The following is a 19,360-nucleotide window of genomic DNA, read 5'->3' on the forward strand; positions in this document are numbered from 1 at the left end:
TGTCTGTTGATAAACTTAAATGAATGGGATAAAAAATGTTGTAGCTTCTCAAATAGCCTGAAATGTTAATACACAGAGATAACACACGAGCTTAACACCCATTTCAGACAGGTGCGCCAAAGACGTGCCGAACCAAATAGACTAGGAGCGACTCTAGGTCGACCCAAATCAATTTTGGTTTCAGACCGGCGATTTTTAACATACGACGTCTGAAACCAAGGCGCTCCAGAGTCGTTCCTAACTACTGCAACAGTGGATCTTTTGACTTCTAGCGCGTCCAGTCGCTCCCACCTCTTTCAGACGTCAAACTTTTCATGTACTAAATTCAGAATTTGGTTTGGCGCGACTCTAGGAGCCCCCGTCTGAAAAGGGAGTAAATTGCAAAACATACCTCTGTTGTAGACACTGGGCGATGAATCTCACAAGATCTTGATCGCACATCTTAATCAGCTCCACTAGTAGGTCCCCTTTCTCAAACTCCTCCCATTCCCCCATCCACTGCAGACAATTCATTACAACAAAAATAACAAAAGTTTGAATTTGAAACCTGTAAACAAAGGGTGCTAGCTATGCTAACCAGAAACACTAGGGTTAACCCCTACTCTTAACGTAAGCATTCTGGGTGATACAAGTGCCACGACAAGAACTCAAAACCCTCTCTCTGCTGATCAGAAACAGCAGAGCTTGCGTCTGGTGCTGTTAACCGCTACACCAAGACAAAGCCAATATCTTTTGTTAGATGTAGTAATCGTTCACATACGAAGAACATTATTTTGGTGTTACCTTGAGTGACAAGCACTGTATACTCTATGTTTTTAGAATCTTGCGAGGAAAAACCCACAGATTACATAAAAGGGATTCAAACTATCCATCCCGACTTTCCTAAAGCATTTGTCTTAACCACCTAGACCAATGTTAATTTGAAGATGCAGTCTTGTTGGTTCATGGATAAATTTGAATCAAAGTTTGACTAACCTCCCATATTTGCTTAATCTGCTTCTTGAAGTGTTCCTTCAGATCCCGTTGACGGGCAGGCACAAGTTGTCTGCCACTAGAGGGCTCCTTACCCCACCATTTGGCGTTCTTGAAAGTCTTCTGTAGTGGAACGCTTACATCAGTCATCTTGTCTGGTTTTCTGATCTTGCCACTCCGTAGAGCTCTGTACATCCTTCCTGTAGATTTAGATAAATATTTCAAATATTGTTCCTTTTTTTTTGGATGAACAAATCTTTAGGGTCCAGCAAAAATTGAAGACACAAGTGTCAAGACTGGGACTCGAACCCACACACTGCTGATCAGAAACACACCACAAAGTAAAATCTAACTGGAGCACACTGGAAAAGAACAACAAACTTTTCAAAAGGTAACAATAAACAGGTCAGGTGAAGCCAATTCTTGCTATTTACCAAGCTTTTGAGTGTGAGGTTTCTGCTCGAAGAAGTCCCTGGTATGTGCCGTACATTCACTAATATGACTATTATGCTGATGAGATGACTGCCTACTCATCCCTGGTGAGACTGGACTGGCTGGAGTAGAATCTCTCCTCTGGTGCTTCATACACCATGTAAGTGTAGATACCTGAAGGAAATCATTCATAGATGTGGAGGAAAAATTCACATGAAAGAATCAATTTATATTTGACTACAATCGCAGTGACATTCTTTTTTTTATCAAATTCACCCAAGCGGGCAAATGTTTGCACTTTCAATGTCCCAAATATTAGGCTCACCCTTAACACTAGCCTGCCGTACATTGTGTACTGGATACTGCTAAGGGCTAGTAAACTCCACTTTTTAACTTGCGCTGGGCTACTAAAAACTGTGCAACATAATTGTCTAAAATGCTTGTATTTGTCCTTTCCAGAATATGTGTGCTTTTATTTTTTTGAAGGAAGAAAGAAAGATGACAATAAATGATTAAAATCAGGGCAACTCAAATTTCCTGGGGGCAAGTAAAATAGCACTGGGCAATGTTTCAAAAAGCTTGAGTAAGTTGAGTGCAAGGTTTTATCGTATGGTGAAATATTATTTAAAGTTTGTTGACTTATCCAGTCGTGAGTTTCAAGGCCTGACACTAAAATCACTGGTAGCCTCCCCTCGTAGTTCACTGTAAAATTAGTATTTTTCCCTTACAACTTTCACTGTTCAAAAGTTTAAGGTTTCAAAACTTAGCTTAAGGCCTTTTTAAAGCCTCCTCACAAAAACTTGTCTTACTTTGTTAGTCTGCAGTGGAACATAGCTACCAGTTCCATACCCCGGAGTAAAGTTTGTACCGCTATCAGTAGCTATATTCCCCTCCAGCATTTCAGAGAAGAGAGGTGTTTGCATGTTCTGACACCCTGGGAACGTCCAATGGCGTCCGTGTTTGGGAAATTCAGATGATCCTTTTTTGTCCCGACGGAGTCTAGCTGAATTATCCGTCACGGAGCTCTGTGATGCTGGGGCAGTGAGGATTCGATCAGGAGGACCCAATCTACGGTTTCTTGTCTCTGTACGCTGAATACCTGATCCAGTCATTCCGCTGGTGGGATTGTCTGAATCGGTGGTCATAGTTGGCAAGCGTTGACTGGTACTTTCCGAAGTCAACCATTCTTCTTCGAAAGATCTTTTCAATTTAGGCACTGTGAGCTTTGCAACTTGAGGACTAGGGCTTTCGTCTTCCCTCCAAGACCTGGACATACTTCGTCTTTGACGACTTTGATCAGAAGAGGGAGCTCCTTTTGGCAGTCTACCATACATGAATTCAAAAGCACCGTCAATAATCTCTTGCACATACTCCTGGGCAAATTCCTCCAAGTTAATAGAAGTATGTGATTTCTTATTAGGAATTCTGATGTATAAATAGTCATCTTCAAATTCTGTTCCCTTGGTGGCCATCTGTAGTGCCTTCATCAAAGCAATCTGTGGGTCTTCCTTCTGGTCCATCTTGCCAGTGGCACCTCGATATTTCTCCTTCTGAAGAGACGCAGAGAAGTCTCTGTGGAAAACAGGTTCTAAGGCTGTAGCGAGATACTCCAGCTGCCCATTGGAGCAACGGTCTGTCGTCCCACACAACATGATGCGTTTCTGCCATGGCATCCATGTTTCAAACCAGCGACAGACTTTGAGGAAAATCTGTTTGTTGCTGAAGTGTGCACCGGTTAACTTTAACTTCTCATCAGTGACTTCGCCGACATTTGGCAGAACCTTGATGCTCTCGAAGTTCCCAAATCTTAGACCTTTTCTGGCAGGCTGGAAAGCTCCACGCTTTGCACTGATTATCGAGTAATCAAAATCTTCCATGTTCTTTCAAATCATTTCGCCCATCATCCATACTCTACCTGCAATAAATTTATAGTTTTTACAATTGTTTAAAGTGACTCATTTAAAGTGACTTGTACAAATCAATAATTTCCTAGGGAGACAAAGTGTTTGACCGAGTGAAAACATTTTCTTATGTAAAGTAGAGGGTTGGTAATTCCAAACGAAAAATCATAACCTTACAATCTTGAATGAAGTTCAACACCGAGCCCTTTCATACTAATATATGTCATCTTGTTCGAAGGGACAGATTTGTAATAGTATAATTTGTACACTCATTTCCGTCTGTACCTCAGCTCTCGAATTCCTCGCATGCATCTTCAGGAAGGTACCGAACTTCCAAGTCTTCAAAACAAACCAAATCTACCTCTTCAATAAAATGACGCATTTAAGTGTGAAAAAGGTGCTTTTTATACCAGGTAAATCAAAAATGGGTTTTTCAATGCTGTAAAAAAAAGTTGAAGAAATAGCATTATAACTTAAAAGACCACAAAAACCATTGTTTTGTTGCATGTTTTCTCTGACGCGATTGAAATAAGAGAAATATAATATTGTATTTGTACACCGGTACACAAATTCCCTAACCAAGCAGAAACAATTTTCGTTGTTTTCATTATAAAAAACATTGAACAGATGAAATGTTTAGTACTTCGCTGTTGCATGTATGGAAATTAATTGAACCTAGCAAAATGCACTGTTTTTAGGTGGCTATTGAACTTTGACGGATGTATTATTCAAAAATACCTCAGACAGTTTCGCTATTCCTATTGGTGGAGAGCGCATCACGTGGGGGCGTTTAAACCTTTGTTTATAACCGGTACTTCGTCTCGGTAAAAATATCAAGAAACAGGCCTCGTTGGGATTAAACCACTAGTTGAAAACCTCTTCACCACAGTCCACACATTGATTGATTCCCTTATTAAAACAAACAATTCAAAAATAAAATGTTTATGTTTACAATTTTGGAATGAAGGATCTTTTTATTTTGATTGTTGCACGTGTAGTGCTTCGTAATTGTAGTATGAACCATTATCAATAGGCATCAACTTTCAGCAAGCATTAAGTCAGTATATTTTTAGTACACAACAATTTTTGATTAAGTTGAGTAAAAAGTTGCGAAGCAACAAAAACCGAAGAAAACAAATCTTTAATCAAAAGTAAGCACACGCTACTCACGTCGCTCCTCAGTCACTCACCACTTTCCTGGTTTCCAATAATTAATACTCCCAAAAGAAGGCCTATTCCTCTGCACTCTCAACAGCACCTCGTGAACAAAAGTTTTTTAAATTCGCCAAAAAAAACAACAAAATGCTGACCTAACCTAGTTTTTGTGTACGGTCTATGTGTTTAGTCTGTATCCATGACATGGTATGCGGTCACGCGTGACGGCCCAATGTGACCCCAAAATAAATCTCGGTTCGAATGCATTTTGGGTAAAACATTTGATCTATGGACGGCCTGTCAGTCAAAAAAGATACACCTTCAAGAATGGTTGGTAGGCCTATTCGGAATTCTATATTAATGGGAATTCGTTACTCTGTCTGTCAAACAAAGAAAAACTTAATTATTCAGAATGGCAATTCAATTTAGATAAAGATAAACAATGCATTCCTGGTAACAAAAGGGCCGTCAATCATTCAAATTATTAATCGACTATTTTGCCCTTATTGCCCTCCATACTTATTCATTCTTTGCCGTCATCGCGTGGGAATTTTAAAATAAAAACAAATTTAAATTTTTTGGAGCCGTGTTACAACTGGAAAATAGTTGTGGGTTTGTTTCCTTCTTTCAGTTGTATCAGTTTTCTGTGATATACTTTGGTGATGTCAACAGTAGAAATGGGAGTTCCAAGTGAAAATAATGTAAGTAAATACCGTGTTTAGCCGTCTTCCTGCACAGCATAGCCGTAGCACAAAAGTATTTAGCAGCCAGCTGACTCTGTCTGCTGAGAAGAGCTACCTACCTCCTAGCCCGGGGTTGGCATGGTGGTAGGAGAGGAACCATTTGACATTTGCATCATCAGACACCACTAGTTGCATTAACTGATAGTGATAACGTAACCCTCCCGGTTTACGTTATCGTAACTAATCAGACACGAACTATAGGCCTGTGCAAAAAAAATTAGCCAGATTTTTTAAAGACTTTAATAAAGTTAAAGATTTGCAATTTTGTTGGATGATTGATTTGTTGTTTTTCAATTTTATTATTACCTATGTTTCTTTTGTTACAATTTATAATTATTTATTTGAATTGATTGATTGATTTGTTTATTTATTTATGTATATATTTTTGTGCTGGGAGGTTTATAAGGATAACTTTCCGTATGCCAGTCACACCATGCTTGATGGATGAATAACCACCTAGAAAGCTAACTTCTTGTAGAAGGTGTGGTATATATAGGTGCGTGTAAAAACATCCTCATCATCTTATTAAAGATGTTGATGGGTGGTGGTGGGACGCATGTCTCTCACCGCCGGAAGGGCCATTGCCTGAAAGACCTTGCTGATGGTGCTGTCATTGCTTGCAATGGGAGCCTGTTCCAGGTTGGTATGGTGCGGATGAAGAAGGACAATTTGAATGAGTCTCGTGATGCCTGGATTGGTAGATAATTACGTTTGTGTCGTGTTCTGCCTATGGCCGGGTGGAGTTGAACAGAAAGCGGAAAACTAATATTGACGACGTTATGGTGAATCTTGTAGAACATGGTGCACTGATGTAGAAGTCATCTGGTGTTTAATTGGTCCAAAACTTTTTCACTAAAATAAAAAAAGGGATTTAACTTTGACTTGAGGTAAATTAATTAGAATTAGACTATTAATATTATTTCATGTCTGGTTATTAAGTTTACTAAGGCGAGCATTGGTTTAAATTAATTTTTCACAAATTTGTTAGCCAATTTTATTGACCATCATGATCATGTTTTGGCTAAAGTTAATCATAACACTGGGTGTGTATGGAGGGTGCGATTTATATCGCAACTAGTGTCTTATTTCTAATCAGCACTGTATACATTTTGATTAAGTCAATGATTTTTCAACTAAGTTTGAACTACTTGGTTTTAATTTTTTGCTTTGTTTTTAGATTAACAACTTAATTTTCATTGTTTGCTTTGTTTTCAGATTCAGAAGATTGAGTTAGTTGATATGATTGAAGTTGAAGATGAAATGAGTGATAATTCTGATGATAATGCAGACTGTGATTTTGATACATCTGACGATGAACAGTCATTTGACACTCTGCCATTAAAGATAAACTGGTAACTTTAAAATTGTATTAAATCCTACCTTTCTCATACTAAATAGACAGTTTAGTTTTTATGTTTCACATAATTTTTATCCTTTGTCCAGTGTCCACTAAACAACCTTTTTTTTTAACTACTTCTGGTAGTGGTTCATGTTTGTTTCATATTTTACAAAGTACCACAAGGAATAAACTGATTGTGTTAAATATTTTGTAGAGCGATGACATGTTAACCTGGTGGTAGCAGGTTCGAGTCCCGCTCTAATCATATTTTCTTTGTTTAACACAAAATTGCTTTTAATTTTGTAATTTAACTCTTTTATGTCTTTGTGATGCAGGTTGGATGTCTCTCCCTATGGGTTGCCAGGTCAACTAGGGTTAAGTGATTTGCCAGGTCAGCTTCTCTAAGATTATCCACGTTGACCCACACACCTTCACGGTTATGAACTTATGTGGGCCATCTTCTTTCTTGTTCAAGGGGCAGATTTTGTTTACCTCAAACACAAGTTGGCGCGGCACTTGAACTTCCACCCATGTTTCAGACACTGCAAGAAGTTCTAGCGCTGAGTTGGACAGCAGTGCGTGTTGATTCAAAGTAAACAAACCTGTCCAGTGAACAAGATGGCGCATATAACTGTGAAAGTGCTCACCTGGGCCTTATTTCATAGAGCAGCTGTTTCAGAAAATAAAACATTACAATTCTTTCCCGCTTAGCAAAAATTAGCACAAAAAAAAGTTCACAAATGAGACCATGTGAAATGGCATTTTGGCCGGTATTCTTGTCCTTCTAAGCATGTTGTGCTTAGCCAATCTTTGCTGCACAGTCCAGTCATAGATACAGTATTTTGCTGTATACAATTCTTCTTTGATGTTAAAAGCAAAAACTTTCCTCCACAACTAGGTGCCGGTTGTTGCACAGTTAAACATTACGGAATGGTGATGATGACTTTCCTTACTTCCTTTCGTTTATTTTCATTCAGGCTGTCGATTTAGCAGTGTCTGGAGAAAGCTGAAGACAGATATCGGTGAGTAATCAACTAGCCATGTTAAATCATTTTTACCGCCATTACACATTTAGGTATTACTTTTCAATTGAAAAAAAAAAAAAACAAGACTGCCAGACTTGTCCAGTCATATAATTTTACTGACCCAATGTTAAAATCTGTTTATATTTCAAGTCCATGTCACTGTTGTTGTATTTTTCTGTATAGATGATCTGAAAAAGATTGGGATTAGCGATATGTTTCCTCTGTGTACAAAGGCTGAGCTGATTCGCTACAGAGTGCCAAACCTTCTGTCAGACTACGCCACAGCCGAATTCTCCCTCCACTACTTTCCAATTCAGGAAAGCCTTGAAATCACAGATATCTTGGAGGTTCTTGACAGACTGAGGAAAGTGCTTTCCGCTGGGAGAAAGGTAGCATCGCATTTAAATTTTGTGATTTTAAATTTTTGCGAGGCTCACTCTTAAAGATGCACATTGCCCTCAAAACACTCAAAAAGTGCTGGTTGAAACAACTCCTTATTCTTTTTAAGAGTTGTGCATGCAATAAAACATGTACAGTGCGTTGTAACTAACGGGTGAGGGTCCACAATTCCGTGTCAACCACAGGCCTGCTTTGATCAAGACGACATTGTCCCTTTGAGGTTTCCACTTCTGAATGCATCTTACCATGAATTGATCGTAAACTAAGTTACTTCCATCATTCTGAAATCAGATAGTTGATCTGAGGTTGGGTTATTTTCAGGGCCAGCAATTGTCAGCAGTTTTGTGTCAAACTTGGAGCAGGCTTGTTATCAGTAATAATTTGATTTCCCCTGCAGCTTTTGCTCCACTGCTACGGAGGCCAGGGGAGATCCTGCATCATTGCCGCCTGCTTACTGCTTCAGTTAGATCAAGGAATGAGCTCAGAAACTGCCATTGAGAAATTGCAAGAGCTGAGAGGGCACAATGCCATAGAAACAGTCAAGGTATGGCTCTAAGTTTTAAGTAGTTGGTGCTTAAATGTCTTCAATAGCCTCATACATGTAAGCAAGTCCCAATACTATAAGTTATCACACAAGCGCGAGTGGAATACGGAAAAATATAGCGCTTCTGCGTCCCATATCCAACGAGGCCGAAGGCCGAGTTGGATATGGGACGCAGACGCGCTATATTTTCTGTATTTCCACGAGCGCGTGTGTGATAACGTATTTATCTTCAAGCAAACTTGGCGCGTGACATAGAACACACAAGACGCATGGTAGTGATATTAGCCGTGCAATATAGGTTTTTATCACCACTCCATTCTGCCAATCTGATTGGAGGATTAGCGCATACTTGAAGATAAAAGTACTTATCGACCGTCATATTTGATAATAAACAATGGAAAAGTGCACTCATGTTTGCGCTGCCCGAAAACTCTTAGCCACTGATAGCCTTGCATGTGTGCATATTTCATCAACTATGGCGGTCAATGACGTTTAGTGCAATCCAATGATCTATGGGCATGATCGACGCGCAAAGTACTCTGGGAAAACGGCAACCATCATGGTGCACTGATTTTGAAGCAATGCAGTACACAACTATAAAACTTGGCATAAATGTCATGTAAATTACAGCATGGCGTCCATATTGGCAGCTTGATTTATTTTTCATTGTATGTGTATTTTGTTTCCAAAAATGCATTGTAGTATAATTTTAAGATGGCACCTGTACTTATGGGCTATTGTGCATTTTATTAGACTAGTAATTACTATTGTTGCACTTCTTACAATTTTATGACATTCCTTTTCAGCAATACAATTTTGTCAACGATTTCCGTAAACTTGAAGAGGAATGCCACGAAGCTATGAAAACGGAAGGAGAACTACGATCTGTCTCAAGATAACAAGAGATAGGACATGACAAACGAGGAGTCCTTGTAACTATGCCATTCAGAGAAATTTGGCAGGGACATTATGTCTGGGCCTGTTATGTGACAAACAACTTGGACTGTTTATAGAATTCAGTGAATGACCCAAGCTCAAATTGCGCACAAACAGGCATTAAGTATGTAAAGTTGAATTATGATAACGTAATTAATTGGGCATCAGGTATTTGTAATTTTGCCTAAAGGAAGGAGCTCCAGCAAACTTTTTGCTTGTTTCTACAAACTAAAATGAAATGTACCAGGATTTGATTCAAGAAAGATAAGAAACAGCCATAAATAGTTTACCCATCTACTGACTGATGTCAAATAAATTGTCTTAATGTCATATATAGCCATTTTGAATGGGTTACAACTTTACACTGTACATGAAATATCTTATTGACCCCATTCACCTGATGTCATCATCAGAAAAATCTCCATTTTGAGAGTCAATGTCCCTGTGTGTTATAAAGTGTAGTGGGAATTTTGGGCAATGCAGTGTTTTACACAGCCCCCCCCCCCCCCCCCCAAGTGTGACGCCCATTCAAGGGGAGTCAATAGTCCCTGTCCTTACCCCATTTGACTAGGGAAAATATTTAGGGGAAAACATATTTAGCGAAAAATGAAAATTAATTTTCCAAGAGAATGTATTTGTGGAGATATATAATGACATATTATGTAAAATTCTTTAACTCATTGCAATGGTCACTTGCAAGTAATTTGCCTTTTCCCACAAATTAAAGTGCTCCACTCAAACAAATTGGACTTGATCATGGTTAGAGAAAGCCTTTTTCCCCTGTTGTTACAGAGGTACTTGTCAGTAGCTGTTTGTGATGATAATGTATTTGCTAAACAGTAATTGGACCAACTTACATAATTTTGAAACAAGTAGAAGAGCACTTTATATTTTGATATTGTATCTTACTAATACTTAAAATCAAACTAATGACTCGTATCTGTAACTTTTTTTGTATGATGTACTGGCGTTATATTTTTGGAATGTATTCTTGCTCTTCAAGAAACATTTAATTTTTCAGATAAATTATATTTGAAAGTATTAAAACAGCATACTTGTATGTTTCAAAAGAATTAGCTACGAAAGAGGCAATAAATGACTTTCATTGACTTTCCATTGATTTTGTTTTTGGTATTTTTCAATCTCATTTTGGAAGGGGGTTCTGAGTAGGTGGCGAGAGGGCTTATGAGGGTGGGTCCCCTGTTCCTCCCCACCCCTTTGGAGGAAGAAAATCGGAAAAGAAGGAATAAATTACATTGAAAACTGATGACAACCTATAGAGAATAAAATTATCTCATGATCAATGTGTTACAGTCGTCCTCGGGCAACAAAATTCATCAAACTCATTTAAAAAGCATACATCAATTTGTATAACTTTTTATTGCTTTATTTATTACTTCATGATTAAAGACGAGATCCTTATAACAACAAAGGTTATCCATCTAATGAAAATTAGAAAACAGTCCAAATATACAATTAAATATCTGTGTAACCTAAACTAAGACCCCTTCCCAAAAATAAAAACATTATGACAAAACTAAATATATTAAAAAAAGGAAAAGAAAGACTTAGATGTGTCTCATTGTTTTTTGGCGGTTCACAAAAATCATCTACATGGAAGATTATGGTAACCTCACAATGGAACAGTTCAATTTTCTGAGCAGTGCGCCAGGCGCTCTTCCTTAACATTCAATCATTTAAAAAAAGAGGTATAATTAAGGTTTACCTGAACAGTTTCAACAATAAGCACCTAGTTCAATCAATTCCCTTTTGTAAATTATGGTTTCGTTGCATCAACATTCAAAAGGAGCAATTCCATTTCAAAAAGTTTAGCATCCAAAAGTCAAATAAAATCATTCAAATTGATTACTTCGCAAAGATCATTTATTTTGTAAAAGTCAGTTACAATTTTCATCAATTGCATATAGAAATAGAAGGTACTAGAAATTCAGCCTTTGAGCTGCATGATGGTATAAATAAACAATAATAATTATCTGAAGACAAATTCCTCTATTATACTTAATAAATCCCCCTTACCCTGGTGGCAACGGCTAGAAGGAAACACCCAATGATTTTAATAAATTACTGGATGGAACACATTGTGCAACCATGCGCCAATTAGCGCATTTTTCAGGAGTTGACACCATTCTGTCCGCAACCCAAACAAATGAAGTTTCGTGCTGGAGCAAAATTATTTGCATCGAAACTTACAAATTTCACGTTACATAAATTTTATCGCCAAAACTTTATCATGAATAGGCCTTAACATTTGTTTTTATGCATAATGTCTGCGTGAGCAAGTCCCCTGCGCATACATATTAGTTTCAGTGTTAAACCGTTTAGAGCCTGTATATGCAGTGTACAACACGCTTAACGTGTCCTATTGGTTACACCTAAGTTAGGACACACCTATGTTCGGCTAACCCTATGTTCCAACACCCTCATGTTACTACACCCCTAGTATAGTCCTCATTCCTAACCCTAACCCATGGCATGTAAAATCATGAAGGGGTTGTCGGAACAAAAGGGTGGGAGAATAACTATAGGAGTGTCAGAATATAGAGCAGCCACATCCTATCAAGTCAATCTATTAGAGATCAATGGGTGCAGCACACTACACAGAAGTCCTATAGCATACAGCGCTGAATGGATATCCATAATACTTTGGGAATAACACTACCAGTGTGGGGAGCCGGTCTTAAACTGGAAAAATGCTACACATCTCAAAAAATCACACTAGCAATGATTTACTCCGACAGTACAATATGCCCTTACAGTAAAGCACAGACAGTGCAGACATATGTTTATCAATGTGATAGAGAAATGTCTAGTCGCATCTACAAATAGTTCACATCCTCACAAGACACTCGGTATAAATATGTATTCTAAATTAGCGACGATTTTTTACTAAATTAACATTTTACATCACACACTCCATATTATTCCCAGTCTATTTTTAAGAAGCAAACCTGTTCCCATGAGAATCCAACAGAAAATAGTCCTCGTTCAAAGTCAATGACTCTGATAAAATTGACTTGGCCAAACAGGGTCCAATATCATAGAGCTGCTCAATCAAGCAACAAATCGTGCAAAAACGTTTCTGCTCAATAAAAAATGAGCAAGAGCAAGATTCCAGTCTTAAATGGTAAATGTTGTATGGTATTTTTGCTGGTAGTCTTATTCTGATAAGTATAATATTATAACGTTAAGCTACTTTTTGTACTTAAGCAGCTCTATGAAATTTGGTCATTCTTATTGAGTCCATGAAAGGGCAACAAGAAGCCGCCACCTTCCTTGAACTTGTTATGTATGATCTATCATTGGATTATAACTCTATGGGGCCAATATTTTGGGGTCAAGGTAGGTCCTGATTCCAGACTACCAGTTACCATTTAGAATCTATTACAAAAATAGAGCAAATCATACAGCTGCATTCAGATTTTCTGATTGCCTATAAAGTATTCCCAGCCTAACTGGTTATTCTTTACGTATCCAGATTGAAGCGTGAGATACGGTCCACTGATTCTTACGAGCCGTCTCACGAATGAAGAACGGCATGTTCTTATCCAATACAAGATCAAAGTCAGGACCAAGAACTCTCTTCAGGGTGTCAAAGGTCGACACTGGTTGCCCGTTTTTGTCAGTGAAACCACCGAGCCATTTACTCTGAAAAAAAATTAAAAGAAAAAAAAAATAGTTGTCAAAATCAACATGTTTGACTTCCTCATTACCATATTCAAAACTATTACGCAACATTCAACAATAAAATCTAATCTCACTGACTGGCCTTTGATAAATGCCAGGGGCCTATTTCATAAAGATCTAAGATTGATCGTAACTGCCAATCAAACAGAGTTGCTAATTAAAATGTGATGTCACAATACAAATCACTATGGTAATACTGAACATTTTTCTTGCTTTGTGAACTCAGCCCCAGGTATGGTTAACTTGTTTTGAAGAGAAATTTCTTGAATTTGACACTCTATGGGGTGGACGTTGAGTGTATAAGGTGACTAGTTGAAGTGTCCAAATACGAGTAATTGATCAGTCGAGTAAAGTACAAGTAACCTCAAAAAGGTACTTAGGTAGTACTTGAGTAGAAAATTCCCTGTGTGCACTAAAAAGATTCAAATTTAAATCTCGTTTAAAGACAATGGATACTATTGGTAATTGTCAAAGACCAGTTTTCTTACTTGGTGTATCTCAACATATGCATAAAATAACAAACCTGTGAAAATTTGAGCTCAATTGGTCGTCTGAGTTGCGAGATAACTATCAAAGAAAAAACACCCTTGTCACACGAAGTTGTGTGCTTTCAGATGCTTGATTTCGAGACCTCAAATTCTAAACTTTAGGTCTCGAAATCAAATTCGTGGAAAATAACTTCTTTCTCAAAAACTACGTCACTTCAGAGGGAGCCGTTTCTCACAATGTCTTATACTATCAACCTACTCATTACCAAGTGAGGTTTTTGCTGATAATTATTTTGAGTACCTAATTACCAATAGTGTCCACTGCTTTAAAAAAAAACAAAAAAACATAACATTTTAAAAACACAGAATTAATTACAAAAACTCAGTTTTAAGCAACAAATAGGCTAGTAGTACTTGAGTACAAGCACCGAGTACATTTACTTCAACACTGACAAAAGGTAATCTCAGAAATATTGGTGCTACTTAAACTGTATTCATCAAAGGAATGGTAGAATTAGAATCTTCAATTTCTTTTCTGCAAATCTTTGATCTTAGTGTTAGTATCTAGTATATTCATGCGCGTCATGGATGAGTGGATAAGAACACCAAACTCAAGCTCTGGTGTTTCAGCTCAGCAGTGTGGGTTCGAGTCCCTCCCAGTCATGACACTTGTGTCCTTAAGCAAGATACTTGACCATAATTGCTGCATACTTCAGATGGGACGCAAAGCCATAGGGTCCATGTGTTTTGTAATGCCATAAAAGAACCCAGTGCACTTAGCGTTAAGAGATATCCCTGGTTTGACTGGCTGCATATTGTGCCACAGCACCTTGTGCTTTGTAAAGATGAAGGTCTCATTCTTCAAAACGTATACTCGTTATCCCTTGCAGGAAAAAAAACACAATTGAGGGCTTTGAGGTGCCTATCGGGTGTAATAAAGTTCTAAGAACTACATATTGTTATTAATATTATTACTTACTTTAGGAGTGAATTCATCTAGCCATGTACAGGGCGTGGTAAGCATAAGTATACCCCCTGGAGCAATGAGGCTTGGGAGTCGGTTTAGGAAGTCATATGGATTCGGTAATCGGCATGTGAGATTTGCGCCTATAACACAGCCAAACTGACCCAAGTCCAAGGGTAGATTGCATGCATCTCCTTGCTGAAATTGAAGTCTGGAACGATCCTGTGTGAAGAAATAGCTATATTTTAGAACATTTTTCTAGTGTTTGTGCACCATACCAACTGTGTCATGCATGATTTACGAGCCGTATTTAAAATTTGAAGTTTACACAAGTTGGTGTGAGTGATACCAAATTGATTTTGAATGAGGACTAGAAAGTACCTGGGAGTCACCATCCACAAAAACCTCAACTGGAAACCACACCTCAAAAACATCTGCAACAAGAACAAGAGCACCCTTGGCTTTCTTTGTCGCAACCTAAGAAAATGCCCTCCAAAGATCAAGGAACAGGCCTACAAGACATATGTTCATCCCATCCGGGTACTCGTCATCGATATGGTACACCCAAACCCAGGACCTAATTTCCCAGATTGACATGGTACAGCGACGTGCTGCAACTTGCAAGATTTGTGATGGCTGACTACAACCAAAAGAACAGTGTCACCCATGTTACAAAACCTCCAATGGCAATCTCTCTGCGAACGCTGTGCCAATAGCGAGGTCATCATGCTGTACAGAATTGTGCAGTCTTGTTGCTCTCCAAGCTGCACCACCCAACTTGCACCCTTCTTCGTCGGACCAGACTAGAGGCCACCGTCTACAATTCACACAACAGCATTGTAGAATACTTTCATACCAGTATAGCTTCTTCCCAAGTATCATCTGTATCTGAAATGCCCTACCAGCCACCGTGGTTTCAGCTCAGTAACTGAAGATCTTCCAGAGCCGCCTGAATCCACGCACCTCCCGCTAGTCTACCACTCGGACATTTTTTATCTGCACATTGATTTCAGTTTACAGCACTTTTTGTTGATATTTGTCCCTGTGACCAAGTGCATTTGCACCCAGGTAAATATAAAAACTATCAGACTTTATAGCACATTTTCAAATGCTATAGTATAAATCAAAACTGGCAAAATTGGAACTATGATTCTAAACATGGAGCTTTTACAGGATTCAAGCCTCCTAATTAAGGCAGTAAGCTTTACCAAAATGTTTCTCAGGAACATTGGGTTTAACAAGAAATATGAAGTACTAAAATGTTCATGTTTTGTCAATGAGCTAATCAAAACATGACGAGTGGGTCAATGAACACTATTTTTTTTCTCAAACAAAAGTTAAAGGGAAAAGATTCAAATACATACTATTGCAGGATCAACTGTAGCTTTGAGGCTCGTCATCAAATCTCCCTCATCTTTTACTTCATAATCCAAAGAGCCTTGTTCTTTCAGTGCACAGCAAGTATCTGTAAAGGCTTGGCTGAAGTCAATCCCTACGACCTGCTCAAATTCACGAGCCAACTCAAATGCAGTCCGTCCCACCGCACAGCCTATGTCCAGTGCTCTGCTTGGTACCTTTGTCTGAAAAGATAGAAATAGGTAATAGTCAAATAAACATCAAACAGTGCTTCACCATCAGAAGTGTTACCATCTCACATTGAACTTTTTGGGGGGCAAATAACCAAGCAAATTGGTAGTTGCGATAGCATAACCCTCCTCCTGACGGCCAGGTGGCCGTCTGGAGGAGGGTTCTGTTGTGGCCGTCAGGAGGAGGGTTATGTTATCGCAACTAGCAAATTGGTACTTGACCATTTGAAGTCCAGTGAAAACAGCCATGGACAATTTTCCCCATGTAACTTTAGGCAGGCAGGCATACCAAGTCCAACGATTAGTTTAAACTAGCCGCCTGCCGCCCATTTAAACTAACCTGGTCATACAAAGGTCCGTCTGACTCACTGTTCCAGTTAAATTGGAAAGACCAAATCAAAGGTAGGAAGATTTTTTTTTAAATATTATACTTTCTTTAGTTATTATTTGATGTCCTAAAATTATAACATGCCTGAAATCCACCACCAGTACGCATAGTACTACAAAATACGGATGCATCTAAATATTGATATTTGTAACTGTATTACTTATTCAGAATATCAAAATGTACAGTACAACATATGAAAAGAACAGAAAAAAGATAATAAACCAATGGCACATACATGCCTGAAGTTAAACAAGTTTACTGGAATACTAGAATTCAGAAAGCTTCAACTTTGTGTTGATTCCACTTAATAAACATGACAAAGCATCAAATATCACCAAATAAAATGACAAGAATACAAAAGACAACATTAAAATATGTACCAAATAATAAAACCAGAACTTCACAAGGGAAATGGACCCGGTAAATTTTAAATGATTTGTTGGGGTTAAACTATTTGCGAAATTGAAGTGAACCTTTCTCCCAACAGCTACTGAAACATCACTCCCCAAAGGCTACACTGAAAATTTAGGAATATTAATTTTACATTCAATATTATGGATAACTTTCCGTATGGCGCCACCCTTTTTTCACTCATTTTTACAAAAGGGGATATATCAATCAGGTAAATTAGATACTATATTATTTTATTTCGAATGAAAAAGTGGATAACTTTCCGCACCTCGCCACCACTTGTTCACAATTTTTTTCAAAAATGGATATCTCATTGAGGTAAATTAGATACTATATCGTAGGAGGTCCTGTTTTCGAGGTGTCCCTAATATCGTGGCAAATCTTTTACCTCTCTGTGCGTGATGTAAACAGTCCCAAGATAAAAATTGTGTGGTTTTATTCGCCAAGCAAAGAGTCTCCTCTTCTTTGACCAAAACTTAGAAACACGTAAGGCTCCACTGGTCATTTGCACTTGTAAATTGAAAAAGTTTGGTATTTTAGGCATTTCTACAAGGTACACAAATATGTCATAATGTTGAGGCCATATAAAAATATTTGCCCACCGAAAAAGTTTCATCAAACGCTATTTCAATTCACAATTCATGATGATCAAAATCATGTGACTGAATGTTTTGCTGAGCATTCTTGAAAAAAAATACGGAGGCTTAAAGAAGGCTGTGCCTTATATCATTTTCTAATATTTTTGGAGATTTTTATTTTGTAACCCTCGTATCAATACTATTATTTATATTAAAATTTAAACATCAGCTTGTTGATTCAACTATCACTGTTTATTTATACGCTTTATTATAAATATTAAGAAAAAAAATAGAAAAAAAATAAATAGAAATCAGATTTTGAAGCCAGTAATTATTCACACTTTTTATATTTTTTTATTTTTTTTTATTTTGTGCAAGTTACCATGGTAATTTTAAAAATTTAATAAAAAAATATTTTGAATAAAATGAAGGCAACTGCTGGCTATACAGTCATACACAGAGTCTCAAAGAACACTTGTAGTCACTGCAGATGTTTCTTCCATGTATGGCTTCACCGGGAAACCATACTTTCTCGTTTGCCGTGAAAACAGGAAAAACTCAAAACAAATGGGGCCAGTTGAAGTCATCCAAGATCGGTGTGTGGTGTGAACATTTCAATGTCCATCAAGTTTTAATACATGTTTGCATACTTCGTATTAACAAATGAAGATAATTAGGGCATCGGTTGATATATGGCACCATTATTTTTTTCCCAATTCAAAGAAAAAGGCATAATAGCGTGATAACTGGTAAGTAGAGGATATTATTTCATATCGAATGAAAAAGTGGTGGCGCCATACGGAAACTTTTCCGAAAAAGTGGTGGCGCCATACGGAAACTTTTCCAATATTATTCCTCCATGATCAGAATCACAGTCTGATAAAGAATAATTAATAAAATAGTTTTATAATATTGGCAATCAGTAAGTGAAAAAAAAAACAAATCGGAATCAGAATACAAAAATAGGAAGAACAGTAAAAATCAAGGTCACAAGTGTTCCTCAACCTTGTTCACTCTGTTCCTGTAAACCTCCAAACATTCCTCAGCAACTCTTCGTGGAAAATCGAGCGCCTCTGTGGGTCCGTAGTCGTACCGTAAAACTTCGCCTGGAGCCCCGTAGTGGAACACCAGGTACTCATTCACGAGCTTGGCTGTCTCGTAGTACACAGTTTCCCTCGCTCGCCGGTCGCCGGTGGTCAGCAATTTGTAGGTAGAATAAACTGCGACCCCTGATGTTGCCAACAGAGCTGCTCCAACAAGGGTGGGAAGGTGTTCGTTTGCTTGGCGAAACATTTTTGGTTAAGCTTTAAGTTTCAGTAGACTTTTCTACACCAGTTAAAAATTGGTCTAGAAATAGGAATGTTCTTTACGACGAAAACCGGGCGCAGAGTGTGGGCAGTATGATGTGACGTAATGGCACGTGTGCGAGCTGGCTAGAACACAACCCGTAGTAGGAGATAATATACCTTGCAAACGAACGGTGACCGCTACAAATGACAAACGAAAAGTATTGTACCGCATGTGCTATATTTTGAACGAATGAGGGCGCCAAGATTTGGGACAACGGGAGGTCACATGAGGTGTGGGGTGGGAGGGGAGAGGTGCACATCATCGAGAAGGGTGTGTTTTTTGCAAGTCATCTTGTCACAGAGACTACACTCTTTTTTGTACCTCCACGAATATGAATAGGTGTGGGGCATTGGGCCGGTTCTGCCCAACATACATAATTTTTTTTTATCAAAAATGTCTGCCCATTTTGTCTCTAAATAAATAAATACATAAATATAAAAAATA

At 38.1% G+C, this 19,360-nt stretch overlaps 3 protein-coding genes across 6 annotated transcripts in view; 1 reads left to right on the forward strand and 2 right to left on the reverse strand.

Moving 5' to 3' along the window:
* LOC139935737 (uncharacterized) overlaps positions 1-4,660 on the reverse strand; it is a 53,693-nt gene extending 49,033 nt beyond the window's left edge. The window contains exons 1-6 of one of the 4 annotated variants that reach the window (XM_071930303.1): positions 4,496-4,660; positions 4,044-4,214; positions 2,214-3,319; positions 1,407-1,578; positions 976-1,172; positions 392-498 (exon numbers count right to left, since the gene is read on the reverse strand). In XM_071930303.1, the coding sequence (XP_071786404.1) occupies positions 392-498; positions 976-1,172; positions 1,407-1,578; positions 2,214-3,281 (1,544 nt within the window). In that variant the 5' untranslated portion in view covers positions 3,282-3,319; positions 4,044-4,214; positions 4,496-4,660. Of the gene's footprint in view, positions 1-391; positions 499-975; positions 1,173-1,406; positions 1,579-2,213; positions 3,320-4,043; positions 4,215-4,475 lie in introns of all 4 variants that reach the window. The other 3 variants (XM_071930313.1, XM_071930294.1, XM_071930317.1) reach the window with 3 other exon arrangements.
* A 350-nt stretch (positions 4,661-5,010) lies between these two features.
* Positions 5,011-10,683, forward strand: LOC139935802 (cyclin-dependent kinase inhibitor 3-like). Its single transcript, XM_071930399.1, has 7 exons — positions 5,011-5,161; positions 6,419-6,555; positions 6,878-6,933; positions 7,520-7,564; positions 7,751-7,956; positions 8,364-8,510; positions 9,317-10,683. The coding sequence occupies exons 1-7, from the start codon at positions 5,123-5,125 to the stop codon at positions 9,407-9,409; spliced, it is 723 nt and encodes a 240-aa protein (XP_071786500.1). The 5' UTR covers positions 5,011-5,122; the 3' UTR covers positions 9,410-10,683.
* Positions 10,684-10,807: 124 nt separating this feature from the next.
* On the reverse strand, positions 10,808-18,981 carry LOC139935793 (uncharacterized). Its single transcript, XM_071930389.1, has 4 exons — positions 18,572-18,981; positions 15,968-16,183; positions 14,619-14,825; positions 10,808-13,112 (listed from the first exon to the last, which is right to left on the reverse strand). Exons 1-4 carry the CDS (start codon positions 18,857-18,859, stop codon positions 12,924-12,926), a joined length of 900 nt encoding a protein of 299 aa, XP_071786490.1. The 5' UTR covers positions 18,860-18,981; the 3' UTR covers positions 10,808-12,923.
* Positions 18,982-19,360: the final 379 nt, after the last annotated feature.

Source organism: Asterias amurensis, chromosome 1 (genome assembly GCF_032118995.1).
Source record: "Asterias amurensis chromosome 1, ASM3211899v1".
Taxonomy (NCBI): domain Eukaryota; kingdom Metazoa; phylum Echinodermata; class Asteroidea; order Forcipulatida; family Asteriidae; genus Asterias; species Asterias amurensis.